The sequence below is a fragment of the Balaenoptera acutorostrata genome, chromosome 5 (genome assembly GCF_949987535.1).
Source record: "Balaenoptera acutorostrata chromosome 5, mBalAcu1.1, whole genome shotgun sequence".
Lineage (NCBI taxonomy): Eukaryota > Metazoa > Chordata > Mammalia > Artiodactyla > Balaenopteridae > Balaenoptera > Balaenoptera acutorostrata.
This window is the reverse complement of record NC_080068.1, coordinates 13,979,341-14,000,425: the sequence shown is the minus strand read 5'-3', so window position 1 is coordinate 14,000,425 and position 21,085 is coordinate 13,979,341. Positions and strand designations below refer to the sequence as shown.

At 40.9% G+C, this 21,085-nt stretch overlaps 1 protein-coding gene across 2 annotated transcripts in view; it reads right to left on the bottom strand.

The window, feature by feature from the left end:
* The window catches only part of GRID2 (glutamate ionotropic receptor delta type subunit 2), a 1,428,522-nt gene that overhangs the window by 552,581 nt on the left and 854,856 nt on the right, over window positions 1-21,085 (bottom strand). For both annotated transcript variants that reach the window (XM_057547452.1, XM_007184090.2), the window contains exon 7: window positions 13,617-13,778. In XM_057547452.1, coding sequence (XP_057403435.1) covers window positions 13,617-13,778 — 162 coding nt within the window. The remainder of the gene's footprint in view (window positions 1-13,616; window positions 13,779-21,085) is intronic.

Below are 21,085 nucleotides of genomic sequence, written 5' to 3'. Positions count from 1 at the left end.
TTTTAACCTTATGGGGATTCTCTTGTATGTTATTTGTTGTTTTTCCCTTGCCGCTTTTAATATTTTTTCTTTGTATTTAATTTTTGATAGTTTGATTAATATGTGTCTTGGTGTGTTTCTTCTTGGATTTATCCTGTATGGGACTCTGTGTGCTTCCTGTACTTGATTAACTATTTCCTTTCCCATATTAGGGAAGTTTTCAACTCTAATCTCTTCAAATATTTTCACATTCCCTTTCCTTTTTTCTTCTTCTTCTTGGTCTCCTATAATGTGAATATTTTTATGTTTAATGTTGTCCCAGAGGTCTCTTAGGCTGTCGTCATTTCTTTTCATTCTTTTTTCTTTATTCTGTTCTGCAGCAGTGAATTCCACCATTCTGTCTTCCAGGTCACTTATCCGTTCTTCTGCCTCAGTTATCTGCTATTGATTCCTTCTAGAGAATTTTAAATTTCATTTATTGTGTTGTTTATAATTGTTTGTTTGTTCTTTAGTTCTTCTAGGTCCTTGTTAAACGTTTCTTGTAATTTCTCCCTTCTATTTCCAGGATCATCTTTACTATCATTCCTCTGAATTCTATTTCAGGTAGACTGCCTATTTCCTCTTCATTTGTTTGGTCTGCTGGGTTTTTACCTTGCCCCTTCATCTGTTGTGTGTTTCTCGGTTTTTTCATTTTGCTTTACTTACTGTGTTTTCGGTCTCCTTTTGCAGGCTGCAGGTTCATTGTTCCCGTTGTTTTTGGTGTCTGCCCCCAGTGGCTAAGGTTTGTTCAGTGGGTTGTGTAGGGTTCCTGGTGGAGGGAACTAGTGCCTGTGTTCTGGTGGATGAGGCTGGATCTTGTCTTTCTGGTGGGCAGGACCACATCTGGTGGTGTGTTTTGGGGTGTCTGTGACCTTATTATGATTTTAGGCAGCCTGTCTGCTAATGGGTGGGGTTGTGTTCCTGTCTTGCTAGTTATTTGGCATAGGGTGTCCAGCATTGTAGCTTGCTGGTCGTTGAGTGGAGCTGGGTCTTAGCGTTGAGATGGAGATTTCTGGGAGAGCTTTCACCATTTGATATTATGTGGAGCCAGGAGGTCTCTGGTGGACCAATGTCCTGAACTCAGCTCTCCTAACTCAGAGGCACAGGCCTGACACCCGGCCGGAGCACCAAGACCCTGTCAGCGACACGGTTCAGAATAAAAGAGAAAAAAAAAGAAATAAATAAAATAAAATAAAAGTTATTAAAATAAAAAATAATTATTAAAAACTAGTAAAAAAAAGAAAAAGACAAGAAAGAATGAGGAGAGTAACCAAACCAAAAAACAAATCCACCAATGATAACAAGCGTTAAAAAATATATTAAATAAATAAATAAATAAACAGACAGATCCATAGGACAAATGGTAAAAGCAAAGCTACACTGACAAAATCACACAAAGAAGCATACACATACACACTCACAAAAACAGAAAGAGGAAAAATATATACATATATCATTGCTCCCAAAGTCCCCCGCCTCAATTTCGAGATAATTCGTTGTCTATTCGGGTATTCAACAGATGCAGGTACATCAGGTTGTTTGTGGAGCTTTAATCCGCTGCTTCTGAGGCTGCTGGGAGAGGTTTCCCTTTCTCTCCTTTCTTCGCACAGCTCCTGGGGTTCAGCTTTGGATCTGGACCCGCCTCTGCATGTAGGTCGCCTAAGGGCGTCTGTTCCCCGCCCAGACAGGACGGGGTTAAAGAAGCAGCTGCTTCGGGGGCTCTGGCTCACTCAGGCCGGGGGGAGGGAGCGGTACGGAGGAGGCGTCAGAGTCGGCGTGACATTGCAGCAGCCTGAGGCGCGCCGTGCGTTCTCCCGGGGAAGTTGTCCCCGGATCACGGGAGCCTGGCCGTGGCAGGCTGCACAGGCTCCCGGGAGGGGAGGTGTGGATAGTGACCTGTGCGCGCACACAGGCTTCTTGGTGGTGGCAGTAGCAGCCTTAGCGTCTCATGCCCGTCTCTGGGGTCCGCGCTGATGGCCGCGGCTCGCGTCCGTCTCTGGAGCTCGTTTAGGCAGCGCTCTGAATCCCCTCTCCTCACGCACCAGGAAACAAAGAGGCAAGAAAAAGTCTCTTGCCTCTTCGGCAGCTGCAGACCTTTGCCCAGACTCCCTCCCGGCTCGCCGTGGCGCACTAGCCCCTGCAGGCTGTGTTCACGCCCCAACCCCAGTCCTCTCCCTGCGATCCGACCAAAGCCTGAGCCTCAGCTCCCAGCCCCGCCCGCCCCGGCGGGGGAGCAGACAAGCCTCTCGGGCTGATGAGTGCTGCTCGGCGCCGAGCCTCTGTGCGGGAATCTCTCCGCTTTGCCCTCCGCACCCCTGTGGCTGTGCTCTCCTCCGTGGCTCCGGAGCTTCCCCTCTCCGCCACCTGCAGTCTCCGCCCGCGAAGGGGTTCCTAGTGCGCGGACACCTTTCCTCCTTCACAGCTCCCTCCCACTGGTGCAGGCCCCATCCCTATTCTTTTGTGTCTGCTTTTTCTTTTTTCTTTTGCCCTCCCCAGGTACGTGGGGAGTTTCTTGCCTTTTGGGAGGTTTGAGGTCTTCTGCCAGCGTTCAGTGGGTGTTCTGTAGGAGCTGTTCCACGTGTAGATGTATTTCTGATGTATTTGTGGGGAGGAAAGCAATCTCCGCGTCTTACTCCTCCGCCATCTTGAAGGCCTCCCCCTATGCTGTATTCTTAATGAGCTGTTAGCCTGTGTTATTAGTAAAACCTTATCTCACGTGGATATAAAGGGTGCTTGAGAGGTCAGTATTTCAAGCAAATAAACCCTTTAACTGAAGCCCCTTCTTATTTGACTCAGACTTAACCTCTCTGATACTTGCTTGCCTAAAAATATTCCGTTTTTGAGCTTTTTTTGTTTTTCATCTATCCTCAGCTCAACATTGAAATCAGAGCCTTGGTAAAAATGTGTGCTGGCCAGGTGGTGATGAGCAGTCATTATCTTTGTGCATGCATAGTTGCAGTTTTTAAAAAAATCTCTTGATACAGCTGATTCTAAACAAAATAAGCTAATGGGACATTGATAGTATGAATAACACATATAGTTTTTAAATGTCCATTAAATTGACAGTAATAATTGCCTCCAGAGTAAACCTTTTGAAAAATGCCATGTAAAATTAGTTTGGATTTCATCCTATACACTCTGTATTGAAATACCAGTGGGTATCAGATATGAAAAGAAGAAGAGAAGAAAAATAAAAAGAGTAGATCAAAGGTCAGGAATAATTTACCACTGGATAATCAGTTCCTGAAAAGGCAGAAGTTTGATGTTCCTTTATGGATAGGATACATTGGAAAAAAGAAGAAAAAAGTTTCCTAAGTATTTGTTTCACTCTCTTTATGAGACAGAAGGATTTATCCCTATATTTGAAACTGCAAAGTAACTGAGAGGTACTTTTGGAAGATCATATGGAACATCAAATATTAATGACACTTGTCTAATTTCCTTATACATATTCCTAGGTTCCTTGCAACCTGCAAACATGTTTGGTAACTAAGGATACCCTGTTAAATAAACATAAGCCCAGCAAGATCTGTGAACACACTGGGAGATGCCAGACTCAGCAGTGTGCCCTGATGCCCTCATGTTTCATAAGTTAATTTCTGTGAGAAAAATCCCTGAGAGAAAGAAGATACTACATTTTATACCCAGAAAAGAAATATAATTTGTAGATAAATACTAGAATACACTATGCCAAAAAATAAAGAAGAATAAAAACATAAAACTTAACTTGTGTAAAATGTTTAGGAAAATTTGAGTTGCCATATAACATTTATATGTGTGTGTATGTGCATAGAGATATATACATACATATTTACAAATATACATATATACTCAAATATTCATTCATAATAGAAACTTGAAGCAAACTGAGCAGGAAATAAGAAACTACTAACATTTTGGTCATGCTGTCTACATCTCAGAGAATAAGAAACTGAGGCCCAGACAACTAGTTATTTGAGGAACCTGAATTGAAGCCACCTTCTTGTGCCTCATACATTTTCCTCTAGACGCTGTAAGCTGCGTGTCCAATATAACACATGCATATCACAGTGATTGCTCAAAAAATGTATGTTGAACTAAATTAAATTAAAATTGACACCATTTTACCCACTTTATGATTCAAATGCCCTGAAGTTGAGGATACATTGAAGTATCCACAAGAAGACCATTCCAAGGGCATTGACTATATTTTCAAAGCTCTTGTGGCAAAAAGTTTATTTGCACACATTTTTGTCAAAAGGCTATCTTATATTCCAAGTCAATACTGTTTCTAGTAAGTCACATTATGTTTTCCTAAATGTTCTCTCTGTCCTTCAGGTTTATAATTCTAAATGGTACTTAGTGCTTAACACGAAAAGCAAAGTAATGTATTTACATTACTCTAAGTATACAATTAAAAAAAAAATCAACAAGGGGAGATCAATCAAGACAAAGGAATAAGAAGATATAGAAGTCACCTCTCCCCACAAACACATCAAAAATACATTTACATATGGGACTATTCTCACTGAAAACTAACTGGAAAATGGTAGAAAGACTCCGATACAACCAAGGCCATAAGAAAGATTTCACATGTAATTGGGTAGGAAGAGCAGAGAAATGATCAGGTTAGGACCTGTGACCGTGGGAGGGGACTCAGAGGAAAAGGGAGATTACGTGGGCAGACATCCTCCCTGGGGCATGGGCAGTTCAAGTCACATATTGGGCTCCACAGGCCTGAGGTCTGACAAAGGGCAGACAAGCCCCCTTGGCTGGTTGGAGGGCTACTGAGACTAACGGGGGGGGGGGGGGGGGCTGTGGGAAGCCTGAACTCAGCTCGTGAAGAGCGTGCATCCTCTGGCTTGCTCCCGAGGCAGCGTGGAGAGGGCAGAGGGAGACTGCACTAGTGGCTGCCGGGTTTTCTGCGACCAACCTAGCATCTGCCCCAGCCTGAGCCTCTCGATTGTTCCAGCCTTGCTTATTTCATGTCACAGCTCTGCACTGGATATAGGGCTGCCAAGACTGAGGAAAGTGGTAGACCTTGGAACACAGAGGTGACTCAGACCTGGGGCAGCAGCTGGGCAGGGAGGAGGCAGCCATTGCTGGCACTACACAGGCAGCACATCAGAGACAGCCTGGACCTCTGTCTACAGCCAACCTTCTACAGCCCGTGCCCCATCATGAGCTGAGAGCCCACATGGGCCCCTACTGCTCTAGCACACTCTCCTCTGGGGCAGGGGTACCGGAGCTGAGAGAGGGCAGAGCACATACTTGAAGGGAATGCAGCCACCTTGGACACAAACTTCAGGGCTTCTGCTCCAGCAACTTTGGATCTGACCCCATCCCCAATCGGTAGGCAATAGTCACTGGCAGATGACAGCTACCAGCACACCATGAGGAAAACTGTGACTTGCATTCATGTCAAATCCAGCTCTCCCACCAAAGGCACTGGGCACACACAGGCTATACATGTATGCTCCCATGTAAGGACACTCCTTGAAGACCGCAATAGGTAACTGTTTCCCCTAAATTCATAGAGACGGAGAAAGTTAAGCAAATGAGAAGACAGAGGAATTGGTCTCAATTAAAAGAGCAAGAGAAAACCCCTCAAAAATACATAATAAAACAGAAATAAACAATTTACCAGATCAAGTATTTAAAGCATTAATGACAAGAATGCTAACTGAATTTGGGAAAAGAGTAGAAGAACACAGAATTTTAACAAGGAACTAGAAAATATAAAAAAGAACCAATCAGAACTGAAGAATAAAATAACTGAAATGAAAAACACACTAAAAGGAATGAATACAAGACTAAGTAATACAGAAGAAAGCATAAGTAATCTGGAAGATAGAATAATGGAAATCACTTGATCAGAACAGCATAAAGAAAAACAAATTTTAAAATTAGAATAGTTTAAGAGATCTCTGAGATAACAATGAGTGTACCAACATTTTCATTATAGGGGTCCCAGAAGGAGAAGAGAAAGAGAAGGGGGTTGAAAATGTATTTGATGAAATTATGGCTGAAAACTTCCCCAACCTGAAGAAAGAAACAGATATCCAGGTACAGGAAGAACAGAGGGTACTGAATAAGATGTATCCAAACAGACGCATACCAAGACATATCGTCATTAAAACGGCAAAACTTAAACAGAGAATTTTAAAGACAGAAAGAGAAAAACAAAGAGTCATATACAATGGAACCCCCATAAGGCTATCAGCTGATTTTTCTACAGAAATGTTGCAGGCCAGAAGGGAGTGGCATGATATATTTAAAGTGCTAGAGGGAGACCTTCAAGGTGGCAGAAGAGTAAGACTCGGAGATCACCTTCCTCCCCACAGATACATCAGAAATACTTCTTCCTGTGGAACAACTCCTACAGAACACCTACTGAACGCTGGCAGAAGACCTCAGACCTCCCAAAAGGCAAGAAAATCCCCACGTACTTGGGTAGGGCAAAAGAAAACAGAAACAACAGAGACAAAAGAATAGGGATGGGACCTGCACCAGTGGGAGGGAGCTGTGAAGGAGGAAAGGTTTCCACACACTAGGAGCCCCTTCGCGGGCGGAGACTGCGGGTGGCAGAGGGGGGAAGCTTCGGAGCCACGGAGGAGAGCGCGGCCACAGGGGTGCGGAGGGCAAAGCGGAGAGGTTCCCGCACAGAGGCTCGGCGCCGAGCAGCACTCACCAGCCCGAGAGGCTTGTCTGCTCCCCCGCCGGGGCGGGCGGGGCTGGGAGCTGAGGCTCGGGCTGCGGTCGGATCGCAGGGAGAGGACTGGGGCTGGCGGCGTGAACACAGCCTGAAGGGGTTAGCGCACCACAGCTAGCCGGGAGGGAGTCCGGAAAAAGTCTGCAGCTGCCGAAGAGGCAAGAGACTTTTTCTTGCCTCTTTGTTTCACGGCGCGCAAGGAGAGGGGATTCAGAGCGCCGCCTAAACGAGCTCCAGAGACGGGCGCGAGCCGCGGCGATCAGCGGGGACCCCAGAGACGGGCGTGAGACGCTAAGGCTACTGCTGCCGCCACCAAGAAGCCTGTGTGCGAGCACAGGTCACTCTCCACACCGCCCCTCCCGGGAGCCTGTGACCTAAATAGACCTAAACAGACATTTCTCCATAGAAGATATACAGATTGCCAACAAACAGATGAAAGGATGCTCTACATCACTAATCATTAGAGAAATGCAAATCAAAACTACAATGAGATATCATCTCACACCGGTCAGAATGGCCATCATCAAAAAATCTAGAAACAATAAATGCTGGAGAGGGCGTGGAGAAAAGGGAACCCTCTTGCACTGTTGGTGGGAATGTAAATTGATACAGCCACTATGGAGAACAGTATGGAGGTTCCTTAAAAAACTAAAAATAGAACTACCATATGCCCCAGCAATCCCACTACTGGGCATATACCCTGAGAAAACCATAATTCAAAAAGAGTCATGTACCACAATATTCATTGCAGCTCTATTTACAATAGCCAGGACATGGAGGCAACCTAATTGTCCATCGACAGGTGAATGGATAAAGATGTGGCACATATATACAATGGAATATTACTCAGCCATAAAAAGAAAAGAAACTGAGTTATTTGTAGTGAGGTGGATGGACCTAGAGTCTGTCATACAGAGTGAAGTAAGTCAGAAAGAGAAAAACAAATACCATATGCTAACACATATATATGGAATCTAAAAAACAAAAAAACAAAAAAATGGTTCTGATAAACCTCGGGGTGGGACAGGAATAAAGACACAGACATAGAGAATGGACTTGAGGACACGGGGAGGGGGAAGGGTAAGCTGGGACAAAGTGAGAGAGTAGCACTGACATATATACACTACCAAATATAAAATAGCTAGTGGGAAGCAGCTGCATCGCACGGGGAGAACAGCTGATGCTTTGTGACCACCTGGAGGGGTGGGATAGGGAGGGTGGGAGGGAGATGCAAGAGGGAGGGGATATGGGGATGTATGTACACATATAGTTGATTCACTTTGTTATACAGCAGAAACTAACATAACATTGTACAGTAATTATACTCCGATAAAGATGTTAAAAAAAAAAAAAAGAAAGAATTTCTTTCTATTGGCCCATATGCTGTACACATATATGGAAGCAAAGTCAGTGCCCAAGTGCAGAGGAGCTGAACGTTCAGAGCTTCAGAGCAAGCGAGCAGTTTTTCCAATCACTGTCAAAAAGTCATCTTCAGCCGAGGCACATGGTGCTTCGTCAAATATATCTTTGGTAATGGCTATGTCAGATTGTTCCCAAACATCTTCCAAAAGTTGTGGGTACTTTAGGGCTGGTGTCTTACTCTTAGATAAAATCAGTTTTCTTCAGTGCTTCAGCTAACTCTTCTTTCCATTTAGGAGAGATGGCACTCATTCCTGTGGTAAGAATAGATATGTCTGCAATGCCAGTCTGGGGGTTAGTAGCAGACTGCTTACAGCCTCTCTATGGAGGTCTGTATCTTTGCTTCAACTTTATTTGAATATCATACTTTAGCATGGCCTTCTGCTATTTTAACGATTCCAGCTTTGGAGGGTACGCAGAAACCATTCCTCCTCTACCTGAGTTTTGGTGACAGCCTGGCTGGCTTCCTGACTCAACCTAGGCATCCAGTGCTGTGACGGCGTAGTCCCTCAGCACTGCCGTATCCATGAACTCCTCTTTCACATGCTCCCTGCTCGAGCGGTACACAGCCACGAGGTGGTGAGCCAGACGCCTGCCACAGGTTTCATCCTGAGGTCGAGCATGAGGAAGATGGAACCGAACCTGGGGAATAAGGTGTGAAGTCGCTGGATATTTTCAAAGGTGGTATTTTTTAGCCTCACACTAAGACTCAATAGAATTTGCTGCTGTCAGGATACATGTGCATGCACTGAGCTTGCAAATAACCCCAGCCATTGTGGTAAGGAGAGTTAGCTGTTCCCTGGCTTCAAGCAACGCTGATCTTGTACTTTGATTCGTCTTTTCAAGTATCAATACAGCAGATGCCACTGTCACTAAGGATAAGGGCACCAGTCTGCAGGACCAGCTGCCTCCTTTTGGGGTCTTTCACATATACTGTTAGGCCGACTGCACTGAAGCCCTTCCCAGGTGCATATTGGTCCCAGGGTACCAGGTTGTATACATACTGCAGGAGCTGGGACTTGCTGGTCCCAGGGTCACTGCACAGCAGGATGTTGATCTCAGCATGAAATCTGCCTCTTCCTGTTTGACTAAAATCCTTCCCTGTTCCCCAGAAAAGCTGAAGCAAGTTTCCCTTTTTGAAATCTTCCTGTTCTTAAGTGCTTGGACCTGAGGCTGAAGCAAGTCTCTCATAAATGTCTGGTTTTCTGGAAAGTTTCTTAAGTAATTCCACATGCTTCTCTGAAAAAAAGTTTCTGTTTTGCTTCTTCATCTCCTTTGGGCAGACGCTTTGCATCCATTTTCTGATAATGAATGACATCAATGAGGGTTTTGTAGACAGACTTCACATTACTCACCCTTGGGCTGATTCAATAGGAACAGCTGGATAAATGCCTGTGATATTCACTCTGTCCCCAAGATGAATCTTGTCAACAATGTCATTGTGAGCAAAAGGATGACAGCATGGGGCATCTGCCCTGCAGGCATATTTTCAGGAGACTCTTGGAGTTTGATCATCTGTTTGTCAGAGAACGTGACAAGCAGTCATGGGTCAGCACCACACTGTGGGTGGTATGCCAGCACGCCCATACTCAGGCTCAGTGCTCCGACAAGGTCCATCTCCACTAGGACAGTATGGGTGCACACGGGGCACCGGAAGAAGGCCCCATGCGTGTCTGGAATCAGCTGGGACATCCTGATCATCATGACATTGATGGAGATGAGCTGACTGGTGTCTTCTGGATTCAGGTTCCTCATGTTCTTCATCTCCAATACACTGAATGGTCCCACTTGTATCTGATGTTCTAAGATTGAGTCAGGTAACTGTCAAAGATCTCATCGAGAGTCATAGTAAAAGTCAGGATAATTTCCAGTGGGAAGCAGATGAGCTGTCTCTTCAGATTTTTGCCAAATGATTTTATGTGTTCACAGTTTACATTTAAAAAGGGCTTCCCCATAATATTAGTTTTTCCAAGTAACTGCATGTACGGAGGTTCAGCAATATCTACAGCAATATTTTCTTCTTCTTTAGCCAGAGAGTCAATAAAATCTCTGCAAATTTGTTTTGCAGGTTTCCATATTTACGTCTGTTCCTCAAATCAGAAGGTTTTGGCCTAGAAGCTGCTCACCGGCCACTATATCTTCTGTTGCTGGCCCGTACTGGAAGTCCACCTGCAGGCCGTTCTGTGCAGAACCCGGGTCAGGCCTCTGCCTCATGGGTGTGCCCCTACCACCACTGCTTGGAGTTCCCTCTATCCAAGAGCTGAGAGTGCCACATGTCAGCGGTGAACTGACAACAAAATCAAGAGGAATCACTGAAGAAGGCATCACAGGAGGGCTGGATAATAACGTGTCCTGTGCAGCAGGGCTCCGCAGGTCAGCTCCCGGCCTGGTCAGCATCACCTGCTGCTTTCCCGTGGCGGTAGAATCCTGGCCTCATCGTCTCTGACATGGAGATGACCTGGCTTTCTCACTTGCAACAGCGGAAGTTGGCCGCCTCCAAAGCCCACAGGGCTCCAGGTGCATCTGGCAGGTTGTGCTCCCAGATGCCCCAAGAAAACTTTTTTAAAGGTTTAAAAAGATATAAAGTATTAGAATTAAGTGATGACAATTTTTTGAAGATGATATCAATATCTACTTGAAAAACACAAGGGAATAAACTACAAAGGAAGAAGTAAGAATCTGGAGTTTAGTAACAAAAGTTGATCAGGTCAGTCACAAAATATATCAAACACCAATAACTTTCTCATGTACCTACAAGGACTAGTTTAAAAATGTAGTGGAAACATATCCTATTCATGATAGTGTGCACAAACACATGCATACATGCACAGATGTGCATACTCAAAACCCTACAAAATTTCAGGAATAAATACAATGAAAACATGTATGAAGAATACTCTAAATCTTTTCTGAGGGTTATAAAAAGATAACTGTATAGATAGATACCATGTCCATTCACGGACATTAATTCTTTGTACTCCTTGCATTAGTACATAGGCTTTGTAAAGCATATAGAGCATGCTCAGAATATAGGCATGCAGTGGTTACTTGAAAGTAATTAAGAATTTTATCACTAGAATATTCACATTGTAATAAAGAGCCTGACCTCATTTGTGATGTCTAGCTGCTGACTTCTTTTTAAGCTTCGCTTTTCCTTTCTTATTTGGCTCCACATATGGACATGCTGATTAAGAAAGCCCATCCTGCACCTCCTTCTTTAACACCCCTGGGAAATTTAAGCCTCAGAAATCTCCAGCCCACATAAATGGGAACTTTTCTTAGCCCCATCCCTTAACCATTACAAATGCCCAGCCCATTCACAGTGCTTTGCTCAAGCCAGCCTGGGCCTGCATGGGCCCACTCTGCTTTCCGCAGGAGTCCCTGTGTGAAAAAGTAGTAAACTTTTTCTCAAATTCTCTTGTTTTGTGAAGTGTCATCAGCCTGGACGTCCAAATGGGATAACCAAGACACTCAGATGAGGCAAAGTAATATGATTGGAAAAACTTAACTCCGTTTTTAAGGGCAATTTGAAATGTGAGAAAAAAATAATGAAATAGAACATTTGCAATCAAACATATCATTCAAACATTGTCTCTAGGTACACAGAATGGATATATTCCTTTAAAAAGTGCCACCGGGTTGAAAGTTTACAGGAGAAAAATATGCAAATATTCCCCCAAAACAGAAGTTCATAATTATCATGAAATCATTGTTTTGATTATAAATTTTCTAACAACATTTTACATATTGAATTGCTCCATAAGAAATACCTACATATTATAGTGTCTCTCTTTCCCTCCTACTGATACTTTCGCTAAATATCTCCTAAGCAACCTCCCAAACAATTATTCTGTCTTTGTGAGACAGCTTCTGAAGAATGAATATACTCAGGTTCCTGCATCCTAGACAAACCATGAATTAATAAATTGGCAGGATCAGAACCATGTTCAACAACCTCCCTTGGATTCATACCTGCCAACTCCCTACATAGGTAGAGCTGGGGGATTTTGGCAACACCTTGAGCTTAGATTTGACTTACTCATTTTTCACTTGAAAAATCCTCCTCTGCCAATATATTCAATACATTTAATTCTCAAGCCCTTCTGTTGATAAGAGCCTAAATTCTCATTAAAGTAATTCTTCTGCGAAGAGGATACAGTACTAAGAGGAAGATCCAGGCTTTTCTCCATTTGAAACATTTTTCCCTCTACTTCTGGTTTTTGTACATCTAGCTCCCTTTTAATGTTAATTTTTAGATTTTTCGCTGGCATTTCTAAATACTTCATATTTCATTTGACTAGCAATTTCTCTAACTATTTCAGGAGAAAAAGGAAAACAAAAGAAAAAGGATGCATAAAATGAAGACTATAAACTTCCAAATGGCTGTCTCCTTTGTGTAAAGGGTACAGGAGAAATTTGTTTGTTTTATTAATCATTTCATTTTAAATCCAAGAAGCTGTGCGAGACAAATGGAAAATGCCAGCGAGGATGACATGACAAAGAGGCTAATAAACTGCAGGATGCTTATACCTTTGAGAGGAGCTAAACAACATCATGGGAATGGAGCAGGTAGCTGAGCCAGAGCAGGTCACAGCCAGGCTAAATACCACATTGAAAGTGAAGAAGAAGAATGCCATCAAGTACCCCAAATAGTTCACAAATGCTGTAAAATATTAACTGTTTATGAATACTTTTGTTGTAAGGTAAATTAAAGATCATCACATCCAATGTCTTACCATGCATCATCTAACTGAAAAACACCTAGGTCTAGTGTTTATTTTTTTCAGTGGATGGTGTAGTTTAAAGAAAAAAAAAAAAAATAACTTTTTGTATGTTGTGACAGGTACCAAAATAATTTGAACATCTCTGACCCTAATGATATAATGAAAGTGCATTAAGATATTTCAACAACTAATTTTTTACCTGCATAAAATTTCCTTATAAATAAATAAGGGCTCCCTGTTTCATAGACATATATGATTTTCTGACCTTGATTTTTTAAATATTTCATTTACCCATTACAGTGTTTTGTGCTTTGAATAGGCAGCAACATTAGTGAAAAGAAAATCCTACTAAAAGATATCTCATCAGACAATGACTTATTGTTCTTCCTTGCATAAAAATTAGGAAGAGTGAAATGCTAGTCAGACTTGTGGTTGCCAAGGGGGAGGGGGTGTGGTGGAGGGATGGATTGGGAGTTTGGGATTAGCAGATGTAAACTATTATATATAGGATGGATAAACAATAAGATGCTGTTGTTTAGCACAGGGAACTATATTCAATATCCTGTGATAAACCATAATGGAAAAGAATATTAAAAAAGAATGTCTATATGTGTATAAGAGTCACCTTGCTGTACAGCAGAGATTGGCACAATACTGTAAATCAACTATACTTCATTAAAAAAATAAAATTAACAACAACAACAACACAAAAAACTAATGGATGAATAAAAAAAAAAAAAAAAGAAATGCTAGTCAGAAATTACCTTCTTGATGGTCTCCAGCATGGAACGCCCTCCCTGCCAGGGCTTGGAATTCTTTCTGATACACGACAAACTAGCCATACTGTGCCACTTTCGGTCCTCCAGCTTCTTATGAAAAGCATTAGCAAGCAGAAGCACCGTGTCATATATGTAAAGGTTGGAAATCTGGAAAGACATTAGACAGTAACCATTAGAATCACTGATGCCAACCATCAAGAACAAGGAGAAGATCATCAGCTCAGTTGCTTCCGTTCATGTCATAGATGGTTGGTTTACTGGGTTATTTATTAAGCAGAAGGTTGCTTTTTTCATTTCCTGGGCAATTTTGTTATTGAGAATGAAGTCTTGTCTGATTGTATGCCTCAATTGCTTTTTCAGCTTCTTTAGTTGTGAAAGAGAAGATAAAAAAGAGAAGTTTCGACAGAGCCAAGGCTGTTAGTGTCAGACCTTAGAAAATCACTAGTCCTTATTTCTTTCTGAGGAGGTAAGGATCTAAGGGCTTAAGACTGGAAGGGCAAACTGAACAATACGTTTTCTGAATATGTCAAGTTTTTGCATTCTGGTTATTCAGATGGAGAAATATCAACTTGATCTTACATAGAAGATGAGTGTCATAGGTGCAAAAAAAAAAAAGGAAGCAGACACCTGCCTGTACGTTTGTGCCTCTGGAGATAAAGTAATGAAAAAAGTGAGAGGAAACAGCACCATTCATAAACATTACAATGATCAAGGGTCTATACAAAATTATATACATGTGCATTGCAATTAATTAACATGACAAATATCATAAGCTATTCACTGTGAATGTGTGTTTACATTCACTCTTTCTTCTTCTAATGTAATCATGTTATCTTCCCTCTGTATAGATCTGAAATGAATTATACAAATGTTTGATAAGCTGTATTGCACTCTTACACTTAAGTCTTGCCAGAAACACTATTCTCACTGTTAATTACCGATGGTGTTTATTTTTCAAATAAATTAGAAACAATATTTTAAAAATACAGACACCAAGAGATATCCAAGGTCAATAACAGAGGTTAAATAATATAACAGGGTTATATTATTTCCTCTTTGAAGGAAAACTCTAATATACAATTAAAAAATAAGAACTCAGCTATAAAAATTAAATCCATTTTAAGCATTTTAATTTTCTCAGATTTTTAAGAGTCTTGTTATCACATTTTTTTCCTGCAAATAAAGGGGACAGTACTTTGATTACCCTTTGCTTATAATTAATCATGAAGGAATCTTATGAAATTTTCTGTCCACATCACAGCATGGAAGTAAGCTTCAACTATTAGGATGATGAAAGTTTGATACTATGAACAACTGTTAATAAGCACTTCCTAACAGTGCCTTTTGAGTTTTCTTTCAAAACTAGGTAAATCTTTAACCATTCGTGCTTGTAGACCTTTCTTTAAACAGACTTTGAACACTCTTACGCACTAAGTGAAATTCCAGTTTGTTCTTTTTTTTTTTTTTAATTATTTATTTATTTATTTTTGGCTGTGTTGGGTCTTCGTTTCTGTGCGAGGGCTTTCTCTAGTTGTGGCAAGTGGGGGCCACTCTTCATCGTGGTGCGCGGGCCTCTCACTATCGCGGTCTCTCTTGTTGCGGAGCACAGGCTCCAGACGCGCAGGCTCAGCAGTTGTGGCTCACGGGCCTAGTTGCTCCTTGGCATGTGGGATCTTCCCAGACGAGGGCTCGAACCCATGTCCCCTGCATTAGCAGGCAGATTCGCAACCACTGCGCCACCAGGGAAGCCCCCCAGTTTGTTCTTTATAAGGAAATATTAGGATAGGCTATTCTCATTCTCACCAACCCCTACCCACCTGCCCAGCCACCAGATAATTACTAGAGGGACTAGGAGGGATGGTGCGACTGGCAATGAATGAAGAGTGAGACTTGATGTTAAAAGTACCTGATGAATCAAACTTCATCTGAATTAGACTGTGAAAACCCGAAAGGTAAACCTAGACGAAACATGATGGATGAGTGAGCTGTACCCAAAAATCCAGAGCAAATCTTTTGATGATTTCTCAATAATATGCAATAATCTGGCCTTTTCTGACCTCTCCTGCGCCACTGCCTCAAACTCGCTTGCTCTTAGCAACCTAGCTTTACTTTGTTTCACCCTCTGACTGATTTCTTTTTTTTTTTTTTTTTTTTTTAAAGGATTTTCTTATTTATTTATTTATTTATTTATTTATTTTTGGCTGTGTTGGGTCTTCGGTTCGTGCGAGGGCTTTCTCCAGTTGCGGCAAGCGGGGACCACTCTTCATCGCGGTGCGGGGACCGCTCTTCATCGTGGTGCGCGGGCCTTTCTCTATCGCGGCCCCTCCCGTCGCGGGGCACAGGCTCCAGACGCGCAGGCTCAGCAATTGTGGCTCACGGGCCCAGCTGCTCCGTGGCATGTGGGATCTTCCCAGACCAGGGCTCGAACCCGTGTCCCCTGCATTAGCAGGCAGATTCTCAACCACTGCGCCACCAGGGAAGCCCCTGACTGATTTCTTTATGTGTGCAGATGAGACAGTTGTGGGAGCATCCTTTGATGTCTCTTTATCTTTCTCCATCTAGTTAACTTCCTCTCGTATTCAATTCATGGGTCACAAGCTGGGTGAATCCTATCCTGACAACTTCTCAGGATTCTCCCCACTCCCAGTCTAGGTGGGCAGTCCTCGTTTTATCTCCCATACCACTTGGTGCATACCTCTATTGAAGCATATCATAATACTAAGATTTCTTAAACTCTGCTTTTCACACTAGAATATGGGTTCTTTCTGGACAAGGGCTCATATTGTACATATTGTTTCCCCTTTGTACTTTTCTTCCCTTATTTTTTATTTCCTCTTGACTTAGCCTAGAGCCTAGCATATATTTGGTTTTTGATACACTGTTGTCAAGGAAAAGAAGTCAAAGAAAAGAAAGCCAAGTTTAACATCAGGTAGGTTTAACAGAAGTCAAGATAAGAGAGACCTGCCAACCTGGCTACCGTCCAAACCTGACACTTCTTGTGGCACAGTCTCCTTTACACACCTTAAAGCACACACTTTAGCATCCATGATGGACTTAAAACTGAGTGCTCTGTACTCAGTATGTGACAGGTGTTTTCAACAAATGACTACCTCCCCTCATTTCCCCACTACCTAAACTGCAGGATCAAAAGGGAGTGATGACATTCTCTGAGCTTTCTATTACCCCTTCTTTTACTTCTTTTTCAGGCAAGTACCTATTCTCTTTTGAGGTTCGTGTTCATTTCTACGCCACATGTTACAGCCCCTTTCTGCCAGTATCTACTGACCTCTTGGTCACTCTTTATTCATGACTCCTCCTTCACAGTGATCCCAAACTGCCTCCTTATATTGAAAAAAGGTCACTTCAATTTCTACACAGATGACCTTCACTTCTACTCTGGCCATGACCAACACAAATGACTATTTACTAGACCCAAATGAACAACTCCTCTAACATCTTAAACTCCAGTATACCACCAGTCGACCAATCATTTTTCTCTACCTACTGTTACTACACTTGTTTTCTGACTTCACTGACCATCAGGACCAACCTCCTCTACGTGCCAACCTTTCAATATCTGACACCTCCTTTGTCTTGCCCTGAAACATCCTCTTTCCTTCAGTTGTTTGTCATCTGGTATTATTTCTAGGCTGCTCATCATCTCCGCATTCTTCCTCTGTCCTTCTCTTATTTTTCAGTGTTTCTGTCGAAAGTTGAGTACCCAGAACTAACACATTATTGCAGATGTGAGCTGACTAGGAGAAAGTAGTATAAGACGCTATCTCTCTTGATCTTAGCAAAATGCTTCTGACATAGAGACCAAGATTACATTAGAGTGGCTTGGAGCAAATATGACTTCTGCTATACTCCAATCAAGTTTGCCTTCATCTTAACAGCCTTAAACTGTCAAACCGGTTCTCATCCATCTAGACTGTCTGTAATCGACTTTGAACCTATACTTTATCTCTGTCATATTTCAATTTTTAGGCATATTACTCAGTGAATATTAACAACTTGAATCTTGATGATGTAACACAATGTAAGCTTTCTCTCCTAGCTTTATGCCATTTACAGATCTGATAGGCATACTTTATTCATTTTCATTTGTGTAGTTATAAACATTTTGAAAATATTAGGTCCAAGGACAGACTCTTTGGGTGACCACAGAGAATTCCTTGCACTTCAAGAGTAGAATATTTATCAGCATGGTTTGAATATTCCTCTAGTTCCATACTTCTCAAATTGAGTGTAAGAGAAGCTCTGGTGAAAAGTTGTAGGTATTAAAGATACTCAAAGCTACAGAATACATCTGGGGCATGTTCTACGCTTATCAATTTGGAGAGAAAACAAAGTAATTTAACTGATAAATTATTTGAAATATTACTTTTAATTTCAAAGAAACTCATATGTTTTATAACTTTTAAAGATAATAATGAAACTTTAATACATTTTGAACTTTTTAAAAAATCTGAAGCCAGAGTGTTTACCATCTTCTGTTCTTAGGAGGCTTTGGTGAAAATGTTTGAATGACATCAACTTATTTAGACTTTTTAATGTCTTCTCATAAGGATTTCATAAGGAAATTTGTCAAACACTGCATTAAAATCAATATACAATAAATAGATTTATGACATTCTCCCAATCTAACAAAATATTAAGTAGGACTTAGTCTGGCAGTGCTTGCTCTTAAGGAAGTCCTATTATCTTATTTGAAGTTCCCCAAACCATATATTTAATAATATATTCTACAATTTATCCAAATATTAATTTTAGTGTGTTAAACTCTGGTTGTCAGATCTTTTTTCCTTCCTTTTGAAAATTGGGACAATTACCAATGTCTTGTACTTGGGTTCTCTTCTCAAGTACTTCTCTAGTATTTCTAAATTGCAATATTGTGATCATATCTACTGGTTTATTTACTGCTCTGAGCAATTATTTCTCAGGCCTCATTTTAGAGGAGCAAGGCATACTCTAACCATCTCCAAACCCCTGCTCCTTCTAAACCAGTGGTTTACTTTTCTTTTAATGACTTTAGTTTTTCCAATTTGAGGACATTTTTTTTCCTAGATGGAGAAAACAGAAGCAAAAGGATTTGAATATTTCTATTTTCCCTCCATTGGCAGCCAAGCTAACATTAGTTTCACCAAGCAGTAAATGGTTCACTTCCTTCTTGCTTCATATATTGCTAAAAACTCTGTTTCTAGCGAAAAGGTATCTTTAACATTTATTTTGCAACTTCAGCTAATCCTGGATTTTAGTCTTTCTGGCACAAATTTAAAGATTGAGGAAACATGTTTTTTGTTCTTTCTAAATCTTACTCCCCTTTCTATGTACACTGAAATGTGTAACAGCCTGGAGATCTCTACACGGGCTCACTGTACCCTCTTCTCCTCTGTTGTATTGATTATTGTGATTTTATAGCTAGGTTTCTATTTTTAGAGCTGACTTGAATCATATTTTCATAGATTTTTTCTGAGTTTGTTTTTTAACTGAACCCTGCTGATAAGATATAAGTCTGCCTGTGATCATTTTTATCTGCATTGTTTTTATGGACTCCAAGTTGAGAGGTCTGTTTTCCTAGGGAACCTGGAAGGGGGGGCTTCAAATTTTTAATAAATGCTTTTCTTGTTGTTTTCTTTAACTTCAGTGAGATAAAATATGCACCAAGGCAAGCCTCTATATGTTCTTCCTTTAATGGGACATTTTAAATTCAAGAGCCCTGCACTTAGACACTTCATTATATAAATCTTCACATATAAAAGTTTCTGTCAGTTTTCCTTTTATATATTAAACATTTAGTCAAATTCTATTAAATATACTAGGGACGTTAAATGTAATACATGCACAAAGAAAAAGTAATCATCCTGTTTTCTTCTATCTGTGGGTTTGAGGGGAGTATGATGAAGGTATAGGGCAGGAGGAGTGGTGCTTCCAGTACATCCTTAATTCATCAGATAGGTCTGGGAATATAAAGATAAATAAAATATTTGTTCCCTGATTTCAAGGAATTCATTAATTGAATCAGAAGGATTGTGCTGTTAGGCGAATGTGCTTTAAAATACTATATAGTGACTTTCTGCTTTCCCAATCTGTATATTTCCTACTACCTCTTTTGACAGGAACAGCTTTTAATATCTCATGATTTTCTAAATCAAAGTTCTTTCATGTTTTTCTCTATTTAAAATTCTATCATTTCCACATGAATTATATTCATGACCAATTAATATGAAAAGATGGGTCACTGGAAGTATGAAACCTAAACCTTGTTTAGGCTTGAGTAGCTTACTTTGACCCCTGCCTTCTTATCAATTACATTCAAATCCACAAATATTTACAAAGGTGCAAAGCACCATGGTAGATATGATGGGGGAAAGAAAAATAGACAAGTAGTTAATGTGATTTTTTGATGCCTGGTCCTGGAGAGAACCTATTCTAAACGAGCTTAAAATTTAGTAGGAAAGTTCTATGGGCAATGATCCCAGAGCCAGCTGCCTCGTAAATACACATGGCTCATTACAATGGTAATAAGTATGAAGAAATGGTTAGATAAATGGTAATTTAGCTAAAAAAATTCAAAGCTGACTAAAAATAGGGAAGCTGTGGAGTTATCTTTCAAACGAAGTAGTTTTGCCAAGTCGACTTATTTATCCAGTATTATTGGGAACGAACTAGTTCTCCTAGGATTATTTTCCCAACATCTTCAAACTAAACATCTCTAAGTGCTAAAATGTTTTTGATATTAAACAGTTTGAAGGAATAGGTTGCTAAAATGTATCATTTTTTTAACCTATGAAATTGACCATGCCTTTAATCTTTGTTGATATCTCAGGGATATTGTTTAAAAATTAACTAATATACTAGCAATATACTACAGTGGTACTCTTAGGAACTGCTTTACGATATAGAGTTGTTTTACAGGGAAAGTCCTGCTCCGATAGGATATCTGAATTAGTGTATCTGTTTGATTTCTCTTTTCCTGTCTCTTGCCTAGCTAGAGTGCTTCTTACGGAGCCCTATTCTTGTTGATGCGCCTGCCTTTGTTAAACCTCCATCAGATTGACATATTGAGAACTCCAGTGCAAAGAGAAATAAAACAAAAAAATCTGAGAGGATTTTCCTTAAGAAAAAGAAATAGGCTCCAGGTGAGTATTAAAAGGGCATTCTTATGAGTAAGCTTCAGGGACTTGGTGTTCTTTATTTTGCTGCTCAGAGATTGTATTCATCTACTCTCAAATTCTTTATTGTATTCTGAATAGCAAAGGTTTCAGCTATATCCCCTCTGAGTTGTATATAACTTTATAACACTACAGCATTTTTTGGATTTCTAAAATTTTTTTGGTGAAGTTCTTCCAATCGGAAACTAATCTTTAAAAAAGAATAAACTTCGATATCCTTGTTATGCCACAAAAGGCAAGCAAATTTATTAGCTTAATAATTTGGAGTTTGGCATTAAA